The 26,798-nt window shown below is 34.4% G+C and overlaps 2 protein-coding genes across 4 annotated transcripts in view; one reads left to right on the top strand and one right to left on the bottom strand.

Annotated features, from left to right (window-relative positions):
• The window catches only part of LOC107071963 (irregular chiasm C-roughest protein), a 162,321-nt gene that overhangs the window by 33,276 nt on the left and 102,247 nt on the right, over positions 1-26,798 (top strand). The gene's annotated exons all lie outside the window — the stretch shown is intronic.
• Positions 664-2,202, bottom strand: LOC149030980 (uncharacterized). Of its 2 annotated transcripts, none has more exons than XM_089177170.1 (2): positions 2,066-2,202; positions 664-1,964 (listed from the first exon to the last, which is right to left on the bottom strand). In XM_089177170.1, exon 2 carries the CDS (start codon positions 1,946-1,948, stop codon positions 1,145-1,147), a length of 804 nt encoding a protein of 267 aa, XP_089033296.1. In that variant the 5' UTR covers positions 1,949-1,964; positions 2,066-2,202; the 3' UTR covers positions 664-1,144. The 2 variants fall into 2 exon arrangements, with proteins under 2 accessions (XP_089033296.1, XP_089033295.1); XM_089177169.1 differs by having other exon boundaries at positions 664-1,974; positions 2,066-2,200.

Genomic DNA, 26,798 nt, shown 5'->3' with positions numbered 1-26,798 from the left:
CTCATATTTGGTGAGAATTTTTTTAAGGTGTCTTGCAACCCATTTTTCCGTGGCACTTGTAAAAAAAATAATTGATTTTTTTGACCCACCCTAATATATATAATAATATATGTATATATTATGATATATATTATAATATATACACCATAATATATATATATGTATGTAGAAATGTAACATTATTTCTTTTTTTTTTCCTTCAGATCCATCATAAGAACGCGCTTATGTTCTTATAAGGCTTCTTACTATCAACGTGTATGAGTCTACGTTTTCGCGTTTTATCTTTGTCCGTGAACGATGTATCTTTAATCGAGATTAGATTGGCCCGAATTGCTTCGTCGAGGTTCCCCACATATTCACTGAGGCGCTATCGACGAGCTTGGGGACAAAGTCCTGAAATCCATTTAGTCTGAGTTGAAGAGTAGGAGTAGTAGTAGGAGGAGGAGGAGGAGAAGAAGGAGTAGGAGAGCGAGAAGAGGATAAGGAATGGGAAGGAAAGGGAAGAAAGGAGAGAAAAATAACGCGTTTGTTTTATGAAACCATGACTAAGTAAGCGAAATCGATAATATTTCATTAATCCTTCATTCTATTTCTATTTCTCTCTCGTAAATATTTTTATTCTAACAAATGAGTTTATTTATTTTGATAAAGTATATATATATATATATATATATACTAGGTGACCCGGCAAACGTTGTTTTGCTATATAAATAATTTCCTAGTAATTTCTAGTGTAGACAAAAAATAGCTTACTTATTGTAAGTATGTATGTATGTTAGAATGTGTATATTGTATGTATGTAAGAATGTGGTATATGCGTGAAATAAGCATGGAGCGCTGTGAACGATGAGGGAATATAAAAATAACAAAAGGCAAACATTATTTTTAAGTTATTATAATTTATTCCTTAAAATTATATATCATTAATTAAACAATTACGACAGTAACACTATTAAACAATATCAATCTCTTAATGCTATAGCGTGAACAATATTTTTTGTTAGTCCATCTTTAGCTAACACAAACAAACTGGATGGTTTACCTACTCGAGAGCATGCCACGTATAATTGTCCGTGTGAAAAACATGGTGTTCTCAAATCTAATCCACAAACAGACATCGTTTGACCTTGGGATTTGTTGATAGTCATTGCAAATGCCAATCTAATCGGAAACTGAATTCACACTCACAACGTGCATTCACGCGATTGGCAAGTGCGCTTCCGGAATCCTCGCCGCCCATAAAGTAGATTTGTAAGAATTTATGTGGTTCGTTTGGCATTGGCAGCAGTGAGCCCATTTTATGATAAACTTGGCCTCTGATTTTGAATGTAGAATTGAATTGTTGACCATTTGCATTAGTATTTCGAACTATTTCTGTTGCTCCGAACGATGTCATTTGAAAGCATGAATTGAATCTTCGAATTGACTTCAGGAACACGTTAGAATCTGGATCCGTGCCGATAAGTAAGCCGTTCAATGGTTCAGGTGGTGTTTCAATTTCAGGTAGTTGCACTTTTCCTGACGCGCAACACATCCCAGCTGGCTCATTTTTGAATTTCAGAGCATGACAATGCGGACATTCCTTGTCCATAGCACCAATTACCACTTTTGAATGAGCATAATATTCAATATCGGGCTCATACTGGAATGCTAGACGCAGGAATGAATCAGATATAAATGCTCGATGTACCTGTTGTCGTTGTTGGTCACTTGTTCTTCGTCTATTGACTGTGAAACGGCGTGATTTTCGTTGTTCTAATCTTCTGACTTCATTGCGTTCAGCTCGTGTATCTTCTGTCTCTTCTTGATGCAATTGCGCCATTCTGACACGTGCATCAGTATTTTGTTGCTGGATTTGTTCTTCTGTTCTTTCGGATCTTCTATTTCGCAACTTTAGAGCTTTAATTGTACTGCGGCTCAAATCAGCCCCTTTGCGTTTTCTTGGCATTGTGATTTTTTGGAAACTATGAAAATCTTAATTGTTCAATTACATTTTTTTAATAAAATTAAATTAAAATTACATTTTTATAAGATCAACAACATAAATAAAAAAAAGTATACTTACAACACAAAATCCGTTGTTATTGGAAGCTCGTGTCACGTGTTGAGTACTTTTGAGGTTATAAAATCACTTGATTAACTAATCGTGCAAAATACACTCAAAATTGATAATTTAATTATTATTGATAAAATAGGAATGATTAAAAGTTAATATAAGAGTTACACTGAGATAGCAAAATAATAATTGTCAACGTTACTACTACACTTGATGCATAAACAATAATGATGGCCGACAACTGTGTAGGGAGTAAAAAAAAAGGAAACCGGCTTCGTTCTCATCCCTACTCCGTGCTGTTTACTGGGTCAGAAGTGACACCTATAGACATCTGGCGGGGATAATAATAACTAAATAAATGACGATTGATCAGTTTTCGACCGGAGAGGAAAAATGATTAAATTACTAAAATGGCTATTAAAAAATAAGGGTTGATCGTAGAAGGGTGAAAATTAAGGATTGTATGTATTTTTGTATGTTGTATCATAAAAAAATAGAAATTACAAATTTTGTCTAAAAAATGAAAAAAAAAAGTTTAGGGGCGGACTACCCCTAACATTTAGGGGGATGAAAAATAGATATTGGCCGATTCTCATAGATACCGGATAAGCACAAAAAATTTCATCAAAATCGGTCAAGCCGTTTCGGAGGAGTATGGGAACGAAAACTGTGACACGAGATTTTTTATATATATATAGATAGATAGATAGATAGATATATATATATATATATATCGAGTTGAATTAATCTCGCATCGGGAACAAGCTAATATGTAATATAAAGCATATATCCTATAGTAAAATTGTTTAATTCGCAGAAAATCAAGCGACATTGTATTAATCGATCGAGTTATCCTCGAAAGCAAACGAGGAAGAGTGGGAGAGAAAACTCGTTGTACAAACAGATAGATCGAACGAAAAATGATAGATAGATAGAAAAATATAGAGATAGATAGAGAGAGAGAATGAGAGAGAGGGAGTGGGGGAGGGGGAAAAGGGTGGAAATGGAATAAGTCGTTGCGTTGAGATTTATATTATCGCAGGAAAATGTCTAAATCCGTTGAGCCTACATTGCCGCCCCCTGTCGATAACAGATTTATAGTGGCACTATGCTTTCGAAAATACGAACGCCCTTCGCATACTCCGGGTTGTGGGGTGAAAATAGGGGGAAGGGAAAGGGGAATAATATGACGTGTTAGAGAAGAAGAGAGGGTTGGGGGATCTTCAGTAAACATCCGATAGATCTACTTGCTAACGGTATAACGCTGCCCGGCCCTTGAATATGCAACGATATCATTAGCTATCGCGTTATACGTTATCCCGTCGATACCTAGCAAGTGGATTGGCACCGGTGATTATTAATATCCCTTCTCTTTTGTCTCTCTCATTCTCTCTCTACATATATCTTTGTTTCTATCTCTCTAAACCTCTTTTATCTTTTCCTCTCTACTATTCTCCTTGCTATTACTCGTCTATCGAAATTTTCTTTACCCGATTTGCATATCGATAGAGCATGAGTAGATAGAAACACAAGTAGTAAAAGATAGTTAGGATGGTAAACATTGAGCAAAGAGAGTGAATGTGTGTGAGAGACGGAGAGAGAGAGAGAGAGAGAGGGAAACCAAAAAAAAAGAGAAAGAACGTGTAAATTGGCAAACGACGACGACGACGACGACTAATCGACAGCGGGAAGGATTTTTCATCGACATTCGATCAAGTTCACTTCTCTCTCTTTCCAAATCGGGTTTCCCTCTAAATGAGATCCGATATAAGCTACCGGCAAGACGGCAGCAAACATCATGAAATGAGATTGGTCCTGTACGGATGGAGGGCTACTTTTAAGGAGATAAATAAATGAACGAGTTGACCTCGGTTTGGCTTGAATATACCCACGGGCTATTTTTCTACCGATGACTTTCGTCCATTAACTTTTTTTTTCTTCCCTTTCTCTGTCTTTCTCTCTCTCTCTCTATCTCTCTCTATCTCTCTCTCTTTTCTTCTCTCCTTCTTCTTTCTTCTTCTCTTTCTTTTTCATTTTCTGTCCGTGAGGAGGGAAGGAGGAGGGATAATTCGTAATATTTCATTTCAGAAGATTGGATGTCTGTGTTTATTTCATACGATCGACAATCAAATTGCACATCGTTTCAAACATATATGAAATAGAAAAAAAATCAAATCAAATGAAATAAATAGAAACATTTACTACGTATCAAACTGCAGACACACACACATATATATATCGAATTGAATTATTTTACAGTACGGACATAAAATCAATCGTATAGATTCGTTAACGGTTGACTAATAAGTTAGATTGATTTAAATTATCTTTACGTTCGGTTTATATATTTTAGGTCGCAATTGATTCATGCGGAAAATAGTTTTTGTTCCCTTATTCACGTTTTTTTTTTCATATTTTTCTTTTATCATCATCATCTCGATAATTATTATCTGTTTGTACATTTACCTATACAATTATGACAGAATTTGAATATCAAACAATTCTCCCTTGTGAAAAAAGAAAATGTATTACATAACTTTTTCGTATTTTTAAGAGAGTTTCATTATATAATTATTTCAGCAAATTTTCTCAGGAACTGTCGAGTTTGGAGAAAGAAAAAGTAAGAAAAAAGATATTACATAGATATATACGGATCATCTACTTTTATTATTTTTTATTTTATTTAATTTTTGTTTTGCATTTTTTTTTAACTTCTACATTATTCTGATATTATAGTCCTGCAAAAAGAGAGAAATAAAGAGAAGAAGAGAAAGAGAGAGACATCCTTGTCTAAAACCATGTTCCTGTGGTAGAAAATCTTTTAAGCAAACTCGAGGATGCAAGGGTTAAAATTGACGGAGAGATAGTGCTAAATTAATGCTCCTTGGCCAGTTTAGACTTTCTAACGACGAACTTTGATACTCTCTGTCCCTTCTAATAAAGATTCTTTTTTATCTTCTTTTTTACTCTTTTTTTCTTTTTTTGTTTAAATTGTTTTTCTTCTGATTCCAATAACTACAGATTGTAATTGGACGACAATGAAAGACGACTCCGAGACCTTTTGTTTTTATTCCCTACTTAAAATTATATCTTTAGGTTTATATCACGTAATTTACTTTTTCCCGACAGGAGAAGAAGAGAAAAAAAGAACTTCGTTTTTATATTCTATTTTCAATAGAAATTCAATTTTCTTTCGGAGGATAAAATTTACACGCGATAATACTTTTCGTGCGATATAACAGGTGAGCTTTTTAATTTACGTAACTTTGTTTATTTTATTACTATTGTGGAAATTTTGAAAGCATCGTTAAGATAGATCTCTCCGATGACATAGAAAATTGAACGAAGAAAAAGAAAATTAAATAAAAAGAAAATAACGATATCGATTGAAATAGAATTATTGCATTATGAAAAAAATATTATACTTAAGAAAATAAACTTTTTTTCTAATTTAAAGTATGTTATTTTTCTTTTTCTTTTTATAATTTCGAGTAGGATCCAACGTTATCCTGTGGGAACGAAGTAGCTCGTTTTGGAATTCTCTGTCCGCAATGCAGCTCGCGGTGGTCGATACTTTTAGAATTGATTCGCGCACGGAAAAAGAGATAGATAGCGAAAGAAACAGAGAGATAGAGAGAAAAAGAGAAAAAGAGAGAGAGAGAAAGAGAAAGAGACAGTATTTCTCGAACGAACGTATCTTTGATTTTGAGAGTAAATGCGACAGGAGCTTTGCAATAGTAAATCAAATAACTTTTCTTTCTATATGATAAAAGTAGAAGGAAGTTAGGTAGAAAGAAGGTACGTTAGAATTGGTTATGCATCTGTCCAGGGAGCAACGTTTCTTTGTAAAATTTTTCGTTTGAACCGACGATAAAGAGAAAAGAAAAGAAAAAATACGGAAGAAAGAAATAAAAAAAAGTATGAAAGAAAGGAAGGAAGGAAGGAAGAAAATTTTCGGTCGGAAGTTGCGACTCTTGGAGGTCTTTTAAGATTTCTCTGTGCTTTCTACGGTAAAGAAAAGAAAGATTTTATTCCGGAACACTTTCCTAGGGCAATAAAAAAGTATAGGTACAGAAAAGTGAGTTGTTAATTGGAAAAAAAAAGGAATTTCAACGTGGGAATTAGAGGAACATCGTCTGGTTATTAAAATATACATGATATACTTAAGTATACGTATCTACGTGTATATAATATAAAGTGACAACGATCGTTATAAAGAGAATGTTTACTCGTTTGAGTAAGCTTAATAACAAATAATTCTCATCAGTTTTCAATAATGAATTCAATTACGCAATTTACCGATGTACATACAATTAATTTTCTAATTTATTTTGAAATCAATATGATGATACATTAATAATTTATTAATAAACGTATATATATACCTATATATATATATATAGGTGCATATGAACTAACAAACACGTGTAGAAAACATTTTTACCATCGTTTATTCGTTTGTATTCAATGGAAATATTGTCAGTGTTTCAGTATTTAATTACAGTATTTAACGTAATACAAACAAGTAAGCGTACGATGGTTTACACAAGTTCAAATTTTAATGTAAATCAATATTTGCATAAAATTAATGAATTTCCTTCTGAAGAACAAAACAAAATGTAGAAAACGATGTACATATTTACGGATAGTGTCGTACCATCGCGTCTCATTCGAAATCTTTGGAAAGAAGAGTGACAACCACTTCCATCAATAAGGTCCCTGATCTACTGTAAAGTATCCTGTCGATGGTCGAACAAAGAGAGACAGGAGAAAGATATAGGAAGTGTCGTTGGTGGAACGTAAGGAGGAACGTTCGCTCGAGAACCGGCGACGATTTATATCACGGATAAAGAGAGAGAGTGAAAAAGCAATAGAGAAGAGAAAGCGAAAGAGAGACAAAGAGAGTGTGTAAGAGAAAGAGAGAGAGATAGGAATAGAAAGGCACAGATGGTGTCACTCGTTACAAGCAAATATACTATTTCGTACCGGATGACAGACGTTAGATATTGTACTTTGAATAATACAGTTCCTTCGTACTGAGAAATAGAGGATAGAGAGAGAGAGAGAGAGAGAGAGAGAGAGAGAGAGAGAGGCAAAGGAGAAGGGAGAGAGAGAGAATAGCTCTAAATATTTTCGTAGAGACGAAGGAATAATGGAATCTAAAGGATAGATCAAAAACGGCGTCAGCCGTTAAGCTGTGAAGCAAAAGCTTTATTTTCGGTAATAGTTAGTTGTCATACGTTTTAGTATTAATAAGAATTTTAAATTATGACCTTCTGCATAGGGAAGGTTGAAAAAAAAATAAAGAAGAGAAGGAAATATATATGAAAGGATTTTTAATTGTAACACTCACCATTAATCTGTAATGCGTTTCAAACGTTAAAACGTTTAAGACAATTAATTGATAGAAAATAAATAGATTTTTGCCGGTATATGTTTTTTCGTCAGTAAACATTTTCGAAAATAACAGTCGTAAAACTTAGTCTGTTCGTATACACGCACGTACGCACGAACGCACGCACTCATATCGTCTACCATTTTTAATCATTTTCTATTGTCACCTTGAAGAACATGGCTGAAGGGAGAAGGGGAAAAAATAACACACATGAAAACGTGTTCTCTCACACGATCGGAGCGAAGTATTCGACACGTCACGTCACGTCAACCAAACCGGTCGACGTGACTGATCGAGACATGGAAAGTTCGCATTTTGCCTCGGGGCTGCCGATATCGACGTATTTCGTGCGATACGTGTGCCTTTTCGCGTCATTCGAACGTCGACGTTTTCGAAAAAATGAACGAGAGCGTAAACGAAAGAGAAAGAAAGAAAAATGAAGAAAGAGAGAAAGAGAAAGAGTGAAAGGACGAAGTAGAAGACACTTAGAAAAGAGAATAGGTAGAAGAGGTACATGGAGAGATAAATTCGACAGATGTATTTGTTTCTATATCTATGAGCTGAGCAATTCCGTTATACTAACGTTAGCAACGTATCGTGAACGATTCAAAGAGACTCGTCAATGCGTATTCGCTCGCAGTAGAAACAGCAGAAACACTAGCTAGCAGAAGGAGGGCGGAAGGGGGGGTTGGGTGTAGTTTTAGCAGCAGTAACAGTGGTAGCAGCAGGAGCAGCTCGGCCGAAGATACAGGGAGCGCAAACGTTCGTGTCTATGATCCTAGCGTTTCTAGTATCGAACTAGCTGGGTAAATGGAGTGGCATTAGCGTTACACTGCCACGTGGTGTATCTTACTCTTTGATAGAGAGACGAGACGTTCTAGAGTAACGAGAAAGAGAGAAAGAGAGAGAGAGAGAGAGAGAGAGAGAAAGAGAAAGGGTTAAAGAGAAGGAGAGAGGAAGGGAGGTTAAATTCGTCGAGTGAGCATAGGAACGACTAGAGCGCTATAATACTCCTCCCTAGAGAGGGTAAGTGGGATGGCGCGGAGGCAGCGTGGCTCGTCGACTACCTAGGGAAAGGGGGTTGGAGAGGATTGAGGAGAGGGTTACCGCTCGATACCACTGCGGCACGGCCAAAGTTGAAGCTATACACCGCTACGACTACGCCACGTCTACCCCACGTTTACCCCACGACTTCCCCACGACTACCCCACGACTACCCCACGACTACCCCACGACTACCCCACGACTACCCTACGACTACCCTACGACTGTGCTACATTCTTTTCCTCTCGTCTACTTTACCTCTCCCTATCTTTCTTACTCTCTCTCTTTCACCTCCCACATACGCGTGGCGCGTTATACCGAACAGCCTACAACCTTTGCCCGGCATCTACTCCAAAATCTAGCCTCACCCCACCCCAAACTATCACGCGCCACCTTGTGTTCTCGTAGAAGCCCTTCTTCCTTCTATTTAACTAATCCTCTCTTTCTCTCTCGTTCTCTGTCTAGTTCTCTTCTCTTAGGTTTCTCCTAGGAAACTAGGGAGGCCAAAGAAGAGTCACCTACCTTACATTCACCTACTCTTATGCCAAGACTCTCTTACTAGTCTCTCATTCCATAGGATCTCTCTAGGGGATTTATCGGACTGCGTTCTTTAAACAACGATACCCCTTTCCTTCGGCTACCTCTCAATTCTCACCTCTAAGATGCTTGATCTTCTTTCTTCCTCCGCTCTGATTTCCTTCCTTCCTTCCTGTCTCTTTCTGTTTTTTTTTCCTTTCTTCTTTTTATGTATCTGTCTATTCAGAAATATCTGCAGTTCAAATCTCTGTCTCTTGTGTGTGTGTGTGTGTGTGTGTGTGTGTGTGTGTGTGTGCGCATCCTTCATCAGTAGATCGATTCCCCCAAGTTTTCACGAAGAACTGTGAAATCTTTATCGGCCTTAAATCTCTTTTCTTTTTTCCTTCTTATTTCTACCCCAATTTTTGTTCTTTGTCTTTCTTCCACAAGATAATACAATGTTTTCGGATTCCTTTCCTCCCCTTACTTTTCCCCAAGCAATACCGATCGATTCCTTTTACGAAAGTTTCTTTTTTAAATTGCTTGCTTGAATCCTATAAATTACGGTTTGTACCTTCTTTTCGGGTGTAGGTATTCGATTTGGGTCGAAAGGAGATCGAAAAGATTCGATATCCGGCAGAGACTTTTTCAAGAAATCTCTACTTTTTCGCTTCATCCTTAAACATGCTTTCGTAAGTTAGGATATACGTAGAAATGTAAACACGAAATCTTTATAACGTCGCGTATATTTCATCAATCGATAATTCTATTTTTAAATAATACTCGTGGGATATATATATCGAAATTAATTGTTTCAACGTTGAAATTCGTGTACAATGCAATTAAATATAAATTAATGATTTTGTATTCTTATTAACGACGATTTGATCAATTAAAGTTTGATAGTTAACAAAGAAAGATTCAATAATAAAAAAAAAAAAAAAAATAGAAAAAAAATACTTCTTGTACATTTTCAGGCCTATAGATTGTATCCAAGGGATTTCGAGGCGTCGCTTGTTTCGATTCGTAAATGAAGCATACACAAGAGGGTTTCGCATCACGCTATGGACCGCATTCCAGTGGTAAACAGCCTGCAGCTTTTACCCCGTCTGTTTATCTCCGCTTTACCGTCGGGAATTTATCGTCCGGGTATCTCTTTTTAATGGCGACTCACTTGGGAAGAAAGATAAACCGATGGATATCGGATAACCACCGAAGTCTTCTCTACTTTTCGTCTTCATCAGTTTGCAAATATACCGAAAGTTTTTCATTTTAAATTATATGACTGCATATCTTCGATCGCATTAATTTTATAAGCTTAATCAATACGAAGAAAATGTTATCAAGTTTCTTCGAGACAATGAAACATTTATTTCAGCTATTTCGTTGAGAGCTCGTTCGAAGAGAGCGTTATTTTCCAAATAGAGAGGTCATGACCTTTATTGCTATCTTCCGGTGACCTTTTGCAAAAACGAGAAAATATTTCATTTGAATTTTTATTTTTTTATTTTACTTGTTATCAAAATTAATAAGATCCGAGATATTTAATAATATTGTTTTTTAGTATATGTATAATAAGATAAAATGTACTCACATAAGTGTCCCTATTTTTTGATTTTTATATCGTATCTTCTTTTCTATTCTTATAGGGTAAGCTCTTGTTTCTCTAATACACATGTTTTAATTTTGCCTAGATTATGAAATTTCTCATTTGATTAAATAATAGGAAAAGTCCGAGTTTTGAAGTGAGTAAAACGCTCGGTAAATCTTGATGGAATTTCATAATGGACCCGTCAAAAGCAGCAAACGTGCAAATTTCCGTTGTCCGTTTTGGATAAAAAGAGAGAAAATGATATATATTTCATATATATACACACATACATATTTATACACAAAGAGAGAGAAAGAGTGAAAAAGAGATATCGTTGGTTGGGAAAACATCGAGTAAAAGTAAACTATCCAATTTCTTTTTCCGTTTAAAGAGAAGGAAAGAGAAAAGGAACTGTGAGTGCAGATTGTATACGTGACCATTAGAAGACGCCATTAGAAGTAGGAAGATCCTCCCAAAGGAAGGTTGAAAGCATGGTCGAAGGCAATCATCCTTTTTCGCGTTGACCGAGACGATAGCGAAGACAAGAGTCAACTTAGTTCGACTTGATCCACGTCCTTTTGCCTTTTCCCAAAGGATGTGTAGTTATTTTATCTTTTTCTTTCTCTTTATCTTTTCCCTTTATATCTATATCCTACCTTTCGATTTGAGCATCCCACATTTCGAAAAACATCTTGTTCGTGCACTGTTAAGAGATTTTCCGAGCCAAATAAAAAAAGCAAGAAGGTTCTTTTGATACAAGCAACGTAATCATTTTTTCATCGAGCCTTTGGTAGTTTTACAGAAGTAAAGATACAAAGAAAAGTGTTTGAGAGAGAGAGAGAGAAAGACAGACAGAGGGAGAGAGAGAGACAGAGAGAGAGAGAGAGAGAGAGAGAGAGGAAGCAAAGACGTCGTATGTAGAATAAGAAAGAAGGAGAAGTTCGTGAAAATAGAAGAAAGTTGTGCCCGTTTACACGGATAGGCGGTTTTACGGGAAACGTTGCGAATAAATATTTTCCTGTAATAGCCCGCAGGCTCGAACGCTTCGACACGACGAAAAGTGTTCCACTCGAGTACATGTCTACCTCGGTTTTGCTACGCCAACCACCTCCTGCTCCTTCTTTTTCTCCTCCTCATACTACCCCCATTTCTTCTTTCCCTTTCCACTATCGCTTCCTTCGCATCCACGATTCACGTCTCAGACTACGTAAAACTTGTAGACTTGCCCATTTTTTCTTTTTGCTTATTGTTTATTTATTTTTTTTTCTTTTGAAGTGAAAACTTCTTTAGAATAGAGAGTGATTTGAAAAAAATGAAACGCGGGTGGTTTAGGCAACGGAGTGGTAGATGGCAAGGCAACGAAGCCTGTATACGGATAGGCAACTGAGCGACGGACCGCTATGTAAGGGCCACGATATTTAGTAAGAAGAGAAATAAAGACAAAAATATAGGATTGAGCCTGCGAGAGAATGAGACAGAATATAGCGATATAGTTTTTCCTATTCTCGGTCTACTCTTTATGCTCTGCTTCGTAGTTATTGCTCCTGGTTGTATATGTGTGTGTTTGTGTGCGACTGCATACTACGAAGCGTGGACACATATAGAATAATTTCAATACTATACCTGTTTGTAGGTAGGAGTGATAGAAGGGTAGAAGAATAAACAGAGATAAGCACGTAGGTATTCGACAAAAGTATAAGGTCCAAACGAACCGACGGTCGAAATAAAGAAAAAAGGTGTTAAGTCTGTCTTTGTAAGTTGTATAAGTGTGTAAGTCTGTGTGAGTCTGGAAGATATTTATATACGTGTCATTTCTTGTCTATTTTTCTAGTTTTTTTTTCTATTTCTATTTTTCTATTTCTATTTAAAAATGTTTTTATTTTATTGAAAAATTTATAATAAATTCTTTATTTCGCAAATATTATAATAAATAATTATGAAATACATGGAATATATAATAATTGTATTGTCTGAAATATTTTTAAATAAGAAGGATTGCTAGATACATCAGAGAAAAAGAATTAGAGAACACTGTAGGATACATTAGGAGCAGCTGACAAATTCTATTCAAAAGCAAGTAAATTACTGTCACATTTTTATTTTGCTTCTTTATAAAATATATTTGATACATAAAGACAAAATATGTCTATTAAATTTGATTTTTATATGTTTTTATAAAAAATATCCAAAGACATGTACCTACCCATGCATATAAGAAAATTATATTATTAATTGTGATATTTGCGTATTTAAGAAACTTATACTAATTTTTCAATGAAATAAAAACATTTTTAAGATGTTGAACGCCCAGTGTGAATCGGTAGAGCTTACTACGAAGCTGAAATTTGAGACTCGTAGTGTACACAGTTCGATAAGCTGAGAGAGCGATACGATTCAATGCATTATTTAAATTTTTCGTTGTTTAGGTCTTTATTTAGACAGTATTTAGAAAGATAAGTTTGCGGTCCAAAGAATAAAGACGAGATATGTTATAAATAATAAGGGTCTCGATGTGTGGCAGGCTATAGAGTTGAAAACATATTTCTAGATAATATCTTTATTAGATCTCTCATTGCATTTTACCAGAACCTTCGTTCAGTCCAGCAGTATTTTCCATATGTTTTTCGTAACGTTTTTATTTCGTCTATCCTAAAATGTTTGTTAGCAGCGTAAGAATGTAGATGAAAACAGGAAATTGAAAACCATACAAACAACAAAAATCTTATACCTGAGTTTCAAAAAAGGATTATTTATATTTACCTAATTTCTGACGAATTATATTTCCTTTTATAAACATCCTACCATTTTGGTGTCTATTTATAACTATGACATTCAGCATTCCATTTTTATTGCTTGAATTTGGAAAAGTGTACTTTTTATTAGCTATTCCACCCAGAGACCATACCGGTGACCTTTATTATATATGGTAATAATATTATGATAAATAAATCCTACAATTATGTTACTCTTGAAACTGTGCATTCGTCTTATTCTCTCGAAACTTAGATTTTTGAAGGTTTCACTTCTAACACGTGTGATCTGCACACATTTTTTTTCTTTTTGAAAGTTGTTTACCTTCTTTCTTTTACCTTTTCATATTCTTCTCATTTTCCCGTTCTCCTCCAATTCCCACCCTCGTCATCTTCTTTCTCAATCCCATCACCCCGTTGAACGCGCAGAGGTTAACGCGTTTGGCTTTCGTGAGAGAATTAATGTGAACTCTTTGATCTTCCAACGTTCATTCGTTTCTTCACCGTCCGTTCGTTGCTTCGTTGGTCTTAAGACGGAGCTTGGTAAAAAGGAAATTTTCCACAGGGCTCCGCCTTTATTTCTTAGTAAAGAGAATCGCGGATCTCTCCTTCGAGCTGCTTTTTTTCTTTCTCTCTTTCTTTCTTTCTCTCTTTTTCTCCGTTTTTTCTTCTTCTTCTCTTTCCACGCGGTTTATCCTTGTTTGCGCGATGAACGAGTTAAATCGTCCGACTTATTCTTTTTCTTTTCCTTTTTCTTTTTACTTTCATTTCCTTTCATTTTTTTAAATCCTTATTCTAAGCATTATTAAACGCGGGCCAGTTTCTAATTTCTCGTTTATTTCTTACTTTTTGTTTCTCCTTTCTTTACGATTAAACTTGACGACGAGAAGAAAAAATTATCAGTCATATATTGTTTATAATTAGATATTTTTTTATAATTTTTCATTAAAGCATTCGTCTTTAATCTGTATCATTATTTATTCGTTTTATTATTTATTTGATTTTGCGTTTATATGCCAAGTACCTATCTGTTATATTATAATATGAGATAAAACAACAATGGAAGCAACTAAGTTGCCTTAAAGATTTTAATTAACGATTTGAAAGACGGATACCTGCTACCTCGGTTAATAAATATTCCTCAGTTTTTCGTGAATAACAATTTATCGAGAAATATTCTCTAAAAAGGATAATTTCTTCTCTGGTAGATATATTGGAAAATTCCTAATCTTTCGCCGTGCTCCCATCGGGCTCGCTTATGATAATTAAAACGTAAATTTCATTCGTCCGTGTTGCAAAGTAGTAATAGTAGTAACAGTAGCAGTAGTTGTAGTTGTAGATGAAGATGAAGATGAAGATGAGGGATAAGAAAAGGACGATTAAGTTTTTTCACCAAATTCGCTTCGTTGATTCCCCTTTCTTTCTTTCTTTTTTTCCTTTTGTTTTCTTTTCTCATCTACTTAAGATCTTTCTCCTTACGAACATAAATTTTCAAGAGTTGTAACAAAACTGACTCGTTTTCTTTCATTATCCGTAAACTCGTAAACAACTTACGCGAATTTTTGCTTAGAATCGACCAATTTTTTCAAAGTGGATGAACGAAAAAAATGTGCTAATAAGAAAGGAAGAAAAAAATAAAGAATAATTTAAAAAAAAAAAAAAATAGTATGATCAATATTTGTTTTATTCGTATTTCCATTGAAGGCAAACGTAATATTTTATTCTTCGAATAACTTTATTCCAATAACCGATAAAAGTGACCAGAGTCAAATAAATATTTTTTAAGTTCGATTATAGTACGAGCTTGTACACACACACCCACAATATAGTAGAAAGACTGAAAAAGAAAATAAACGAAGGTACAACGATGAAGTCTACGATAAGATCGATAGCATGTAAAAGTATTAGTATACGTATACGCAATTTCTTTTTCTCCATTGTATTAAATGGAATATTACACACACACATATATATATATATATATATATATATATATATATATATATATTGCTCAAATCAGATATTTCTTACTATATCCCAACAAATGTGTTAATTACGATCTTCTGTTGGGTATGGTTAGCTAATTATATGTAAATTATAATGTATTTACTTATTTATAGACGTTTATTATTTGTAGTATAAATGCACGTATGTGTAATTAAATTAAACAATTCTCATATAATACTATTAATGTATTCTATATAATTTATATAATTTAACTTATAATATAACGTATCATATGTCTATTTTAATATTATTATTAAATATCCAGACGGTAAATACTTCAGTATTACTTCAGAAAATATTATTTATTCCAGCCAAAATACACACATACACGTATCGTTTGACATGTGTAACAGAAAATATTTTTGACCCGCCGGGAAATTGAGATTTAACAAGGCCATGGGTTTGTTCGCATTTTATTTTTTTTTCAAAAGTGGAACATAAAAACACATTATTTGTTATATCTAACGTAAATATAACTTTTAAAAAACGTGTATATATACGGATCCGAAAGTTTTGCTCGAAAATAGAGAAAAAGGTCAGAGAAGGTTAGTCAGAAGTTAAGATCATCCGGTCAATCAGCATCACGATTCTCGCCTGAAGATAAAAATTTTCTTCTTTGATTGCTCTGTGGTGCTAGTTCGTTAGATTCTATCTAACATAAGAAAAAGAAAAAAAATCGAAAAATAAGAGAGAAAGAGAGAGATAGAGATAACACAAGGCCATAAGTTTTCCAATGGAAACTCTACAAGAGAGTTTGAAAATAAAGGCTAAAAAATCATTGATCCTTCCAACAAGAAGAAAGATAGGCGAAGAAGCAGAAGAAGAAGAAAAATAAGAAGAAGAAGAAGGTATAGCAATGAAGCAAATGAAGAAAAGGTGGTTGGGGAGAGTGAAAGAAAAAAGAGGAGGAGGAGGAGGAGGAGGAGGATGAGAGCCAAACGAGGGCAAAGTTTCGTCGATGGAACCAGCTAGTATAGTTTCTCTTTCTTTCGTATTTTCTCTCGTTCTTCTCTTTCCTTCTTCCATATCCCAGTACAAGCCTCCTCCTTTCTTTTATCGTCGTTGAATCGAATATTGTTTTGCAGAGCCGTCGGGGTGGAATTTAAATTGCTGCTGCACTCTATCTACCCACCCGGGCTTCTACGTTTCGAGAAGCAGTTTCGAGCTTTTGTTACGTTTTTCTGAGAAACACGAGAAAGACAGAAAATGAGAGAGACAGAGAGAAAGACTTTGACTATTTGCCTTTGGATGTGGACGAATTAAGTATCTACTATCAAACTGTTCTATTGTATTTTCATTCGAACGATAGAACCTAGAAACTTCCCAAAATTATTTGCCGATTCGTATTTTTGTTTAAAGTTAAAACCAAAATGACTATGAAATTATGGCATTTATAGTTTCATTTTTTTCCCTAGATTTCTCATTCTCTCTCTCTTTTTTTTTCTTTTCTTTTTTCTCTTGTCCACCGAGAAATATATCACAGAGTAAATTTTCAACTGGGCGGTATGAAAAAAGGATGAAAAAGAAGGATCTCCCTAGAGTTTGCATAATTTATCGACCAGAAAGATTTGCGATCACTATAGACAATGTCCTGTCGAATGAAGGACGGTTGAAAGAGAGAAAATAGGGAAAGAATTAAAAATAGAAAGGGACTAACCAACGGGGAAGAGCCAGGGAAAGGAAATGAGTTTTGCTCTGCCCTTCGACCGGGTCGAAGGAAAAATCCATTTTGCAGTTTATTGCATTATTAGAGGTGAGATTGTGAGAAGCAAATCTATTATGGAGAGTGGGGGGAGGAAAAAGAAGGAGTTATGGTGGTGGTGGTGGTGGTGATGGATAGAAGACTTATTCATTCGAAATAATGCGTTCCGCTTTATCGAGTTGAACTGCCTGTAAAGGACGACGAACGAACGAACGACGTGCCCTACACAATGAAGATCATATGCGTTTTTAACGCGGAGATTAATATCTCGAAGAAGAGTACATCATTTTTCGTGATTTATATCTTTTTTGTTGTTTTCTTTTCTTTTCACTTTTTATTTGTATCTTGCCCAATCGATGAAAAGTTTACTTGGACGAAAAAAATTATTCCGATTGTGTGTATATTATACTTTATAGGAGAATAATCGAATAAAATTGGAGTATCGATTGGGGGAGGGATCAGAAATCGAAATTTGTTCTTTTCCTTTTTCTTTATATTTTTGTTATTTTTATTAATTCTTTGATAACAGGTAAATGCATATTTCAATTTTAGATCATCGTAAAACTATCAGTTGCATCACCGAAGCGAGATGAATTCGAAGAATTTCCATAGCTGTGAGCGTTATTCGCATAGGAAAGGATTTAGCAAGTAGGGAATAGTCTTTTGCGCCAAGCTGCGGATTATTCGGCCGTTTCTCGAGAAGTAAAATAGGTCAGTATGTCACCGTACCACAATGTTCCATATTCTACGACTTCGTTGGCCTTCTTTTTCATGGGCTTCGAATGAAAAAAACACTGGGGACAACAAATTTTTGTTTTTTTTCTAAAACGATCCTAAGAAAATGAATACGAGCTACGAGTGGTAAATTCAACGGTAGAACGTTTTTCAAATTGAAAGAGTTCTACTTGGAAAACATAACATTGTAGCAATAGCTTGAATCAACATCTATTTTCTCCGTATTTACAATATTAAAAAAAAAAAGAAATAAAGAAGGAAGAACGAAAAAAATATAAAATAAATAACATATACTATATGATGTTTTTTTTTAAGATGAAAAGTAATATTTAGAAAAAAGAAACAAAAAATTGAAAATAAATAATCTAAATCAAAAGAAAAGAAAACTATTCGAATTATAAACCATAGTCCAGTTTTCTTTGTGGTTCTTTACATTTGTAATAGAGCGTAGATTTATAATATATATATTATATACCTATCGGAAAAATGAAAAGAACGGTATAATGAAGGAAAATGCGAAAAGCGAGTATAAGGGTATCATCGATATTGCACGAATCGAACGATATCCCGTTTAAATATAGTTTTATGTGGTCGGAAAACAATTTTACGATTGTAATTCTTCGTTTTATCCAGGAGAATGCGTCTTACTCGTAGTTACGAGTAAAGTAGATAGGTAAGTAAGTAGGTAGGTAGGTAGGTATGTAAATAGGTAGGTAGATATATAAGTATGTAGGTAGGTAGGTAGATAAATATGTAGGTAGGTAGGTTGGTAGATAGGTAGGTAGGTAGGTAGGTAGGTATGTAGGTAGTATGTTATACCTAGCATCTTGTAATGCGAGCTTGAATTCGGGTTAAAAGCTGTGTACGCCACTCGAGTCACAAAGTGTAGAGGCGAGAGATGAAAGAAGGACGAAAAAGAGAAAGAAAGAGAAAGAGAGAGAGAGAGTGAGACGATGAGGATGAGGATGAGGATGAGTAGAAGAAACGACTGCATCAGAAATGTGCCTAACTTTTCCTGGCAAACGTTTTAGGACTTACTTGGGAAATGTTTACCGATGAAGGCGGATTTGCGAGAGGTTAACCGACGATTTAATGCCGAAACGAGAAAAGTGCAAAACCACGGACCGATTTCATCGTCGACCTTTTTCTTCTTTGCTGTTGCTGCTGCTGCTGCTGCAGCTACGCTGCTACTACCATTAGTGTTATCATCTAGCAACTTTGAACTTTTCGAGTAGTCTTGTGATTTGTCCACTTCGTGTTAACTTTTTACTCATTATTTTTTTTATCTTTCTCCTCTTTTTTTCTTTTTTCTTATTGCTATTATATTCTCGTGTAATACGGCTTTTTTATGAAAGTAAACGGGCATCCACTTTGAACTTCACGAATTGTAGGTCGTAGTAACAGTAGTCGTTGGTGTTGGGATTAGTAGAATAGTCGACTGGATCGTTAGAATGGAAATGAAAGTGGTTTTACGGTGTCTATTGAAAAAGGAAAAGAAAAATCGATAGGGGACGATGGTGCAGTTAGGTGAACATACTTACGTTATTCGGAAAAAGAGAAAAACCTTGAGAATTAGAATACATCGGTGCTATACTATCGCGTTAAAAAGTTTGGAGGAGAGGAAGGAAAAAGAAGAAAAAGAAAAAAATGAGAAGAAGGAAAAGAGAAAGAAAGGAAAGTGAAGTGAAGGGAAGGGTAGGTAAAGGAAAGGAAAGGAAAGGAAAGGAAAGGAAAGGAAAGGAAAGGAAAGGAAAGGAAAGGAAAGGAAAGGAAAGGAAAGGAAAGGAAAGGAAAGGAAAGGAAAGGAAAGGAAAGGAAAGGAAAGGAAAGGAAAGGAAAGGAAAGGGAAGGAAAGGGAAGGAAAGGGAAGGAAAGGGAAGGAAAGGGAAGAGAAGGAAGCCACGTAGTTAACGAAGCCGCACCTTATTCCGCGTGTCCAGAAAAGTTCTTTGAAATTGTCGTCGTCGCCATCGTCGTCGTCGCCAAGCAAGGTAATTGGCATGAAATTAACGCGATCGTTTTTTTCATTTCGTTGCATTTCCGTTGCATTTACATTATTACACAGCATTTCATATTCATCAATGTCTACAAAAAGTTATATGTATAGATATACAATACAAATTGTATCCCGGTTGTTTCGTAATAAGGACTAAGTTATAACGATGAAAGCATAGTATTTAATAAAAGATGTGAATATTAAAGAATGTTGAAATCAAATTTTTCATTTAGTTTGTATTAAATCTTTTTTTCTTTCTCTCTGGTTTCTTTTCACTTTGTCGATATAAATAATGTATTTCTCATTTGATAATAATGAAGGAATAACGAATAATATTACAATTTTTCTTCTTATCAACATTTTCAAGATATAATACATCACCACGATCTGTCGATCGAACGCTTTTAAACAGGAAACAAGTGGACTAAAGCGAAAAGTACACTAGTTACGATGCACAAAGTTGCGCAATCGAATAAAATCAAAGCCGTGATATTTGTAACGCACGTGCGAGAAGTTCACTGATCCACTCGCGTAATTTCTTTTCCTTGTTTTTCTCTTTTTTTTAACGAAATTTAACGTTTCCTTGCTTTAATCTACGAAGCACGCGAAATATTGGCGAAATAAACACTCATGTTTTTAAGTGTATTCTTAAGGGAGGATGAGTTTTGTTAAATGGGTAGCATGTTCACTGGAATCATAGTACACTTGAGACGAAGTATACACGTCTGGTACGTTGTTCTTCAGCTGCTTCATATACTATGTTTTTTATTCTTATTATACAATAATATAGAAAAGTTTATTTTCAAAAGAATTTATTTTTAAAGTTCATTCGTAAAAGTACACATAAAATATGTACTTACTTTTTACAAAATATTGATTTATCGATCTTATTATATAGATAGTTTCCGATAGGATAGATAAATATATAATATTTTTTGTTGTAAAAATGATACTAATTTTAAGTCTGTACGATTTCCCGTTACCGAGATATCTACTTTTCAAAATTGCATTCATATTTTTGTCCTTTTTGTAGTAATAGCTGATCGTAGTAATCATAGTAAAATAGTTATTAATGAAAATTCTTAAAATTTATTTAGTTCAGTAGACAATTAAATACATTTTATTTACAAAAATTGTTATATAATTGCTTATAACGATTTTGTGTCAATCATTTTAACGAGTAATTTTTTTCTCAACGAAATAAAATCTTATTAGAAATAGATACCATAATAACATGTTATAAAGTACAAGTTGTTATAAGCAATTAGCAATTAATCATTCTTTCAAACAATATATTTGTCTTATTTGAGAAATAAATTAAAAGGTATAATTGTTAAGTCTAATGAGATTCGTAAATGTGTAAATAGAAAAAAAATGTAAAAGGATCCAAATAAAATGATTTGATACGGTTTGATAATACTTAGAATTATTGGTAATTATTTAAAAAGGAAATTCTTAGAAGCTTGCCGGATGTTTGTATTATAGAGAGAGAGGGAGAGAGAGAGAGAGAGTCGACTGTGTGGCATTGCAGTATTTCGATTTTCGTATTATTACGATTATTATCGATATTCCGACGTATTACACGCCTTTCAAAGGTGGACAGAGAGGAATAATTGCGAGGAACGCGTTGGCGACGGGCTTCGTCGAAATTCCCCGTCACGCGATCAGCGCCTTCGTATTCGATGGATCGCGTGCCACGTGTTGCACGTTGTCGAGAGGACTACGAAAGAGTCCTAAGACACATCCTCGAGGATACGACATATAGAGAAATAAATCGTTTACACGCAAGGAAAAGGAGCGTCTTTCTTATTTTCCCGCTTTTTTCTTTTTTTTCTCTCTCTCTTTCTCTCTTCTTCTGTTTCTCTTTTTATTTTCCCTCTTCTACCCTTTTATCATTCGAAATAATTTTGTCTTTCGAAAAAAAGTAATAATGCATTTTTCTTTTTTTTTTTGAAATAAAAAAACAATACATTCGTTTTTTTATATTTTTTGTTTGTTTTTGTTTTATCATCGCTTAGGAAATGTTTTTGTCAAATTTTTATCTTGGTAATGATAAATAAATGTTAAATACCTGAATTAAGAGTTAAATTATAAAAAAAAAGAAATACGTTGCTCTGTTTATTTCATACGTTTTTGATTACTATTTTTAATTCGTCCATTCAACCTATCACGTATGTTTACTTTGTTTAAACATTTATACTATGTGTTTGCACTTTCTCGTTTTCATGTATATTACATACATTTAAAATATAAATTTTACGCGAATGGCAACGCAAGTGTGCACAAACAGTTTCGATCTTTTTTAAAAACACTTGTTCAAAGTTTCGAGCAGTCTTTTCTATCTTTCAGTATGTATACTTCGGTTTTAATCGTCAGAATTTACGAGATCGTACGCACAATTTGCGTTTTATTAAGAACGAGTTTGAAAAAAAAATGTGCAGCGGAGTTTAACGCACGAGTAATCGTTGAAATTTGCCTAGGGTGGGGGAAGAAAGGAAGAAAATTAAAAAAAGAAGAAAGAATTGAAAAATGAAAGACAAAAAAAAGAAAAAAATAAATTCCTCGTATGACCATATGGAGATAGAAATAATAAATGAGCTTTCATTATAACTATTCGAGGATCATTTTGCTTACGATCGTTTATTTCATACACTGAGTATTGCGATATTACGAGTTTTTACTTTTTCTTTTTCAATTTTCTTTTTTAATTTTACTTTTTTTTTAATCTCTCGTCGGATACAAATTATGAACGTAATTTTCGGATTGGACGATTAAATTATCGTGGAATGGTCACTGAAAAAGTAGCCACCGTATTCGAAACATCCTAACTACACGAAGAAGTTTTTGTGTATTTATATCATACGCTAGTACTATGATATGTTGAAAATCTGATTATTCTTACGCAGAATCATAATCCACTCCATACACTCGTATGAAGAAAAATTCGTTATGATGTTCTTTTTTCTCATTCATTTATATTTAATTTCAAGAGAAAAGTTAATTAACTTCAAGAATAATAAAAGATTAATATTAAAATTACAAAAATAATTCTTTCGAAAAAATATAGAGGTATATGGACATTAACTAATTTTTATTTTATTTTCCTAACTATATTCACAACCGTATTATCCTTATTATTACCATTATTATATTAAATTAAATTAAATAAATTTAAATGAGTATTATTAAAATACATCTCTACCTCTTATTCTCTTAAACCCTACATGTACATAATCAAATAGATACAATATAATTATTATAATATGTCAATAATATAAAAATGGAAGTGTTAAAATGTATCATACAATGTGACATTTATATTTTAAATTCGTCATATTAGCCATTATATATATATATACTTAATCGTTTATTATATAATATTTAGTGTTAAATATGTAATTCATTCATTAATCATAGAAAGAAAGAGAGAGAGATAGTATTGCCCTGGAATGATAAAAAATATATTAATATGCAAAGCCTGGAAATACGCCGTTGGAGGACATAATGTATGCACATATTTATTATAATGAACGTTACTATATCATCGGGAAAGGTTCATCGATAATAACAAACTGAATTTATCGATCATCTGATTGTTGAAGGATAAAGAATTTTATTTAGTAAAGTTCCAATTGAGTAGGTTGATAAAATTTAAAATAAAGATGAGTTAGATAAGAAAGATCAAAATGTGAGAAAGTTCATGAGCCTTCCTCGTGGGGGAAAATAGGAAATGCTATGATATTAGAGGTGTTAGGGACTCAAACCACGTCGTGTCTTTGACTACCACTCGGTTTTAGAGTCTAAAATACGCTTACTGCGCAGTCTGATGCGAGTTGTCGAGTTCTATGCGCAGAGATTCTCTGGTATCTTCGCACTTTCATGATAGCCTTGGCTTAGATTACGAATCGAGAAGTTTCCTCTTTACGACATAATCTCAACCACTGACGCATTCCCATGTTTTCCCAAGGATTTCGTATAGACAACCTTAAGCAGGCTAGCTTGCTCGCGACATCTCGACGAATCTCACAGATGTCTTTCGATAGCTATATGTGTCATATATGTAAGGCCGCGCGAGGTTCGTCTACGATACTTTTAAATTTCGAAAAAGTTTCGAATTTTGTTTGAGATATTCCTCTATATATTTCTTATATATCGGATTTATGTAATAAGAAAATCAATCCTGTGTATCTATATAAAGGATATATATATATATATATAAATTTTTATTCGAACGAATTTATTTTTCTATCTTATGTTAGAATAGAAAGAACAAGGAAAACGTTTTTTGTTTTCTTTTTTCTTAAAATTATTTATTTTATATATATAATAATATATTTGCATAGTAAAAAAAAATTTGATCGAGCGTCAAACGTAAATAGAAATTTTATGAAACGATGTAATTTTTTTTGAATGTACAAAATGCGCGGACAAAATACATACTTACGATGAAATTCTCGTAATACAAAATGCATCCGTTGTAACAATTGCATCATTTCCCTTTGCACCTTAGACTCTCTCTCTCTCTCTCTCTCTCTCTCTTTTGCAATATCCTTTTCGTTAAAAGGAAAAGCCGACACGTAGTGAACGAAAAACGTGATGCCATTCTTCGACATCCCCTTTTCTATGGCATTTCGTAGGTCACTAGGGCAAACACCCCACTCACCTACCCATCCACCTATCCCTTATTATATTTTCTTTCTTCTTTTCTTCTATAACTAAGGATATTCATATCGTTCGAGGAAGCGAACGCCATCTACGAATGCAGTTTGGTGAGCTTAATAAACCGTTCTACGATCGTCGAGTATACTCTATGAAACTGGCGTTCATTGTTAGCGTTGCTCCGAATCTATTGACCGAGTACATCGAGAAACGGGTGTGTCGAGGTAAACGTGTCGTTGCACGTATCGTGCCAAGAAGTGAAAGAAATAGAAAGAAAGAAAGAGAAAGAGAGAAAGAACTAAAGGTTAGTTTCCACTTGAAAGGCTTAAGAAAGGATCGAGTCCACCATCTCCAAGGAATTATCCCTCGATCGTGAACCCACTATAGTAACAAAACGTGACATTCGAACCGATCAAAAGCTAAACGACTTTCAAACAATTCGATCAATACGAAATTATATTCAATCTTGTGATTTCTAGGATATCAAAGTTGAATGAAAAAAAAAAAAAAAAAAAAATACAAAAAAGAAAACAAATAATAAAAACGATCGAATAAAAGTTATTTCAAACTATTGGAATTTCCTTTTAACCCAATTTCTTTTTTATAATTCTACTTAGCAAACAAATTTTCATATGTGAACCTTGGTATCCATTAGATTTTCTGATAAAGAGGTGAGTAAAAAAAAAGCAAGAACAAAAATAAAATGGATGAAAGCTGACAAGAGAAGAGAAACATCTCAAAAACCCAAATAGACTCGTTCTTCTTTTTATTTCACCTTTTTTCTTTTTTTTTTTTAATCATTCATCGTGACAGTAGAAAAAATAATTTTGTAAAACGTGTTGAATGCGTAATAAAAAAAAAAAAGAAAAAAAGTAAAAGAAGCTGGCAGGGTAGATGAGGTGTAGATCAGGTTTAGGGAGGAATGAGACAGAGTCATTCGAAACTGCAGGACGTGCTTTTGGACCAGGTTCGATCCGTGTAATTAAATGCCTGTCGCATGGCATTTTCCACCGCACGAAAGTGCGGTCGCGGTCGGTGTAATCCATCCGTTCGGTTGCACGTGGATTCTATACCTAACAGCAGCAGCAACAGCAGCAGAAGCAACAGCAGCAGCAACAACAACCGGCAACCAACGTTGCCAGCAAAAGCAACGACACAGCCGGCCCCTCGGTTTAGCCCGGATTAACCGGCTCTGGTCGGGATGAAAAATAGAAACCACGACGCTCTGTAATAACGATATGCCAACCATACGACAGATTGATTACTACCTACGATTGCTCTATCTCTATTTCTCTATCTCTCCCTCTCTCTTTCCTTCTATCTCTTTCTTCCTTTTTTTGGCAAAAAGGAAAAAGAAATGGTAGGAATCGCAAATAGTGACGCTAGCGTGAATTTTTTCGAACACGTGTACGATAGAATTCTCTTCCCTAGAAGAAAATCGTCCTCCTATAAAAATTTCATCATGGCAGCTACATTTCTCATGAAACTCAAAAAGAGAAAATAGGTTTGAACTGTGTGTATTTGTATACCTGTGTGTGTTATATATACACGTATATATGTTTTTCTAGCGATCAATTATTTATCGGACAGAATGACTCGCGGTGAGATACATCAATATTCCAAGAGAATTAGAATCGAATAGAGATGATTAAAGAAGCTCGCTTTAAATCCCAGTAGGGTCGTCATACGGATAGAGGGAAGAATATTTATTGTTATTAAAGTTGGTGTCCTTGTGTTATAAACTAGAAACGTATATTAGAGAAAAGGTAAGGTTATTTCATTATTAAATTTAATATTGGACGGAAAAGTTAAAGTTGAAAGTTGAAGTTTGATTACGTAGAATAAAGTTATAGAATAAAGAGAAGAGATGGCCGAGATACGAACATTTTCGGACGATAATAACCAAGAAGGTGAATCTAGAAGATTAGAGAAGGTCGTTCGTGAGTAACGGCTGGCCAGGAATTCACGGTAAAAGCATTCGGTGATATGTCTACCGGGCACAATGCTACTGTCTACCGGAGTGCGAATCGTATTATTAGACGTCCCAGCCGCACGATTATTATTAGGGTGAAATGAAACGTTTTTAGGGTGTGCGTGCGATATGCCAAGGGGGATGAGAAAACTGTTTCCTGAAATTTCTGACGTCTCCTCGTGTCACGTTTCTACTATTATAAAAGCAGCGTGCTCGGTTGGCGTTTGAAGGATTTATGAAAGTGCCGCATTCTCGTTATTATTAGATTATATCGGCCAAGGATAATAATTCGATTAACGTTCGTTCCAAAGTTTTATTCCGATCTCTCTCTTTTTCTCTCTATTTCACTCTCTCTCTAATAAACTATCTCGAAAA

This window comes from Polistes dominula, unplaced genomic scaffold (assembly GCF_049000335.1).
Source record: "Polistes dominula isolate Pdom_NZ unplaced genomic scaffold, Pdom_raw_medaka contig_20, whole genome shotgun sequence".
Taxonomy (NCBI): domain Eukaryota; kingdom Metazoa; phylum Arthropoda; class Insecta; order Hymenoptera; family Vespidae; genus Polistes; species Polistes dominula.
The sequence above is the reverse complement of the archived record's forward strand: the minus strand, read 5'-3'. Positions and strand labels throughout refer to the sequence as shown.